Below are 3,575 nucleotides of genomic sequence, written 5' to 3'. Positions count from 1 at the left end.
TAAATTCTAAAGTAAAATTTCATTTAATAAGGAGAAGATTACATAAGATGGAGGAGAAAATTACATAAGGAGATTGAACAATTCCTTACTTTCTCCATAACTAGGACATTACACCAAAAATGACATAAATTTAACATACCGTAGCGCTAATGAAACAGACAAACTTTATTACTTGAAGAACAACAAAAAAAAAAAGGAGCAATGGCGGAATCTGAAAATGACGTGAAACTCTTTAAGCAACGCAGTATGGCCAAAACTCTTCCTCCCCTATTGCACATTCTGCGCCAACACCAACAATATTCTCATCATTGCAATAGTAATACCCACCGCTGTTTGCAGCAGCACTAAAGCAGCAAGACGAATGTGGCGCAAGATAAGGCATGTTGTGGAACGACTGATTTAGGCTGCTGGCCAATGATGCAAATGCCACTTCCTTATTTTCTTCTTCTTCTTCTTCCTTGTGCATGAATTCCTCCGCACGGTGCTTGAGTGTCTCGAACATGAGTTCAGGCTCGTGTTGCATTGCTCGGAGGACGTCAGCACAGGACGGCCCAGGCACTGCATATGTTACAGCGAAGCTGTGAGGGCTGTCGCTTTGTGACACACGCAAGACGCTAGGTCCGCCAAATAGGTTATGGAGTCCCCCGAGGGCTTCCTCATATGCCCCGCCTAAAAACATTCCCAGATAATAAGGCGCGCCATTTCCACTTCCCAATTCATGGAGAGGCAAGCTTGACTCGCCTCCAATGAATTTATCGATCTTTCCATCACTGTCACATGTCAAGTCGGATAGAATTCCCCGAGCTGAAGGACGTTCATCTAGTTTGTGGATGGGAACAATCGGGAATAGTTGGTCAATTGCCCAGAAATCAGGAATTGAAGTGAAAACGGACAGATTCACGTGATATGTGCGAACAGGGTCAGAAGCTCCAATAGCTTTTGACACAAAGTCACAGACGGCATCTACGGCAGCAAGCTGTTCAATGTCCAAATTACCGTCTTTGAACTGCTCCACACATCTCTGTTTCAACTGATCGGCATAAAGCATACAGGTATCGTACTCTCCGCGAATAGCAGCAGCAGATAGATTCCGGTAATCAGCACGAGCATCATCATTAAGTTTCTCCACAAAGGACTGGAGACCCACCGAGGACAACTCTTGAGAACGTGTAGTAGTTGAAGACACAGCTTCAAATATCAGAACAGAGTGATGAGATACAATTGCTCTGCCACTTTCGCTACAGATCACCGGATGCTTCACGTTCTTCCGGTCACAAACAAACCGGACAGCTTGAACAACTGTAGAGGCGTAATCCTGAAGGCCATATCCGACGGAAACATCAGAATCGGAAGATTTGGTACCATCGTAGTCAATTCCAAGCCCACCGCCAATATCAATGAATTTCATGCCAGCACCAAGGCGGACCAACTCAGAATAAACCTGAGCAGCCTCACCAACACCATCAGCAAGCAACGCCGTTGAAGGGATCTGAGATCCAATATGGAAATGCAGCAGCTGAAGACAATCCAACATTCCGGATTCTTCGAGTTTCCTCACCACACGAAGGATCTGAGTTGTTGTAAGCCCAAACTTACCTTTCTCTCCAGAAGTGGATCCAAAATGACCGGAATGTTTGGTCCTAAGCTTAGCCCGGAGCCCAATCACAGGCCGGACCGCCATTTTACGGCTGATGTCAATCACCAAATCAAGCTCCTCCTCTTGTTCAAGCACAATCACCGTGTTCAATTGGAGCTTTCTTGCAACCAAAGCAAGTGAAATGTATTCTGCATCCTTGAATCCGTTGCATACAAGAAGACCCTCCGAGCTGCCCTTGCATAGAGAGCTCATGGCTAGGAGGAGCTCAGGTTTTGACCCAGCTTCAAGACCAAACCGGAAACCCGACCCGAATTTGACAATATCTTCAACAACGAACCTGTCCTGATTGCATTTAACAGGATAAACACCTTGGTAATGAGCCTCATATCCTTCAGATTGGACAGCATAATCAAAAGCCGATTGAAGAGACTCCAATCGGTTCTTCAAAACATCAGGAAACCGAACAACGAGTGGAAGTTGTAACCCGAGCCCACCAGAATTTATCGGGTCGGAAGCCTTCTTCACAACCTTAAGGAGATCAATTTCCTGGTGAGGAAGGGTATCTGTACCATGTGGCCGGACAGATATATCACCGGAAGAATTAACGGTGAAATAAGGAGCACCCCATCCATCAACCCGATACAGATCGGATGAGAGCTCCGGTGACCAATGGGTGGTAAAAGGGACAGCGTTTGTCGACGGAGGTACGCCGGAGGAAAAAATCTCCGGCGTGGAAAGGAAGGAATAGCCAAGAGGAGGGGAAACAGCAGATTCTACACAACAACCTAGAGCAGGCATCTCGTAAAATCGAAAAAAAAAGAATCAAAGAATGGGGAAAACTAATATACAGAAATGATTTGTTTACCAATGTTGTAATAGCTGGGGGCTTTAGAACCCGCCGAGGCCAGAGCCCCGGCTACCCCCTCAAAAGAAGCAAAAAAAGAACTTAATCAAAAGATAATCACCTTCTAACACACTCTTACACGACCCGAATATCCCCACAACGACTTCAGAAGAAGCAAATTTTCTTAATCAAAACAAAGAATTAAAACTCAAAACCAACAGAAAAACAAACCTAAGATTCAAACAAACACCCCACCATACAACTTTTAACCGGAATAGTTCACCGGAGAAGAAGAAAATTGGTCGGAAACCTAAACGGTAACCGGAAAAAAGAGATGGTAGAGTTCCGTTTAGGAAAACTGTAAACAACTGTGAAATGAGCGAGAATTGCATGGGAGGGTTCGGTTCGTTTTATAAGGGGTAGATTGGGCCGGGTCATGGGCTTGGGTTGGGCCTTATCTAACAGCGTCGGGTTGCCGCGTGGCATTGGACATCGCGAGAAGATAAAGAGGGGATATAATTACTTCCTCCGTTCATCTTTATTTATTGGATGTTTGATTTTGTCATATTTTTTCAAAATACTCTTTTCGTCTCATTTCAATGTGAGTTAATTTGGCTCGTTATAAAGTCTAAATAAGAAAAAAAAGACTTTTAAAATTTATAATCTAAAATGATTGATACAAATTTGTGTGTTTATAAATCATTTTACTAAAAATAAAATAAATATTTTAAAATTAAATTGATACTTAATATAAAAATGTGTCATATAAACTGAATGAAGTAATAAATAGATGACTAATTTTACTATATCATTCTTATTAATTATAAATTATCTAAATATTAAAAAGTAAAATAATAAATTATATCTTAATTGAACAATTATTTTTAATATATTAAACAAATAAAAAAAGACCGAAAAAAGGATTACATGATTGCTTACCGAATGGAGTAAGATGCTTCGAAGGTTCCTATGATTTGGGATTTTTTTAAGAAATCAACGGTTGTGATTGTTCCAAGTCATCGATCCTTAACTTTGATTCCATTTGGTGTTTGAATTTTGATGATTCTGTGTTTGTTTGGGGGAGGCATTATTATAACTTTTCAATCAACCAAACAGAGTTTACTAGTTTGTACG

General features: G+C 41.6%; 1 protein-coding gene across 1 annotated transcript; it reads right to left on the bottom strand.

Moving 5' to 3' along the window:
• LOC102600980 (arginine decarboxylase) lies at positions 1-2,832 on the bottom strand. The gene has a single exon (XM_006360552.1). It carries the CDS (start codon positions 2,393-2,395, stop codon positions 233-235), a length of 2,163 nt encoding a protein of 720 aa, XP_006360614.1. The 5' UTR covers positions 2,396-2,832; the 3' UTR covers positions 1-232.
• Positions 2,833-3,575: the final 743 nt, after the last annotated feature.

This window comes from Solanum tuberosum, unplaced genomic scaffold (genome assembly GCF_000226075.1).
Source record: "Solanum tuberosum cultivar DM 1-3 516 R44 unplaced genomic scaffold, SolTub_3.0 scf00325, whole genome shotgun sequence".
Taxonomy (NCBI): domain Eukaryota; kingdom Viridiplantae; phylum Streptophyta; class Magnoliopsida; order Solanales; family Solanaceae; genus Solanum; species Solanum tuberosum.
This window is presented reverse-complemented; position numbering and strand designations above follow the sequence as displayed.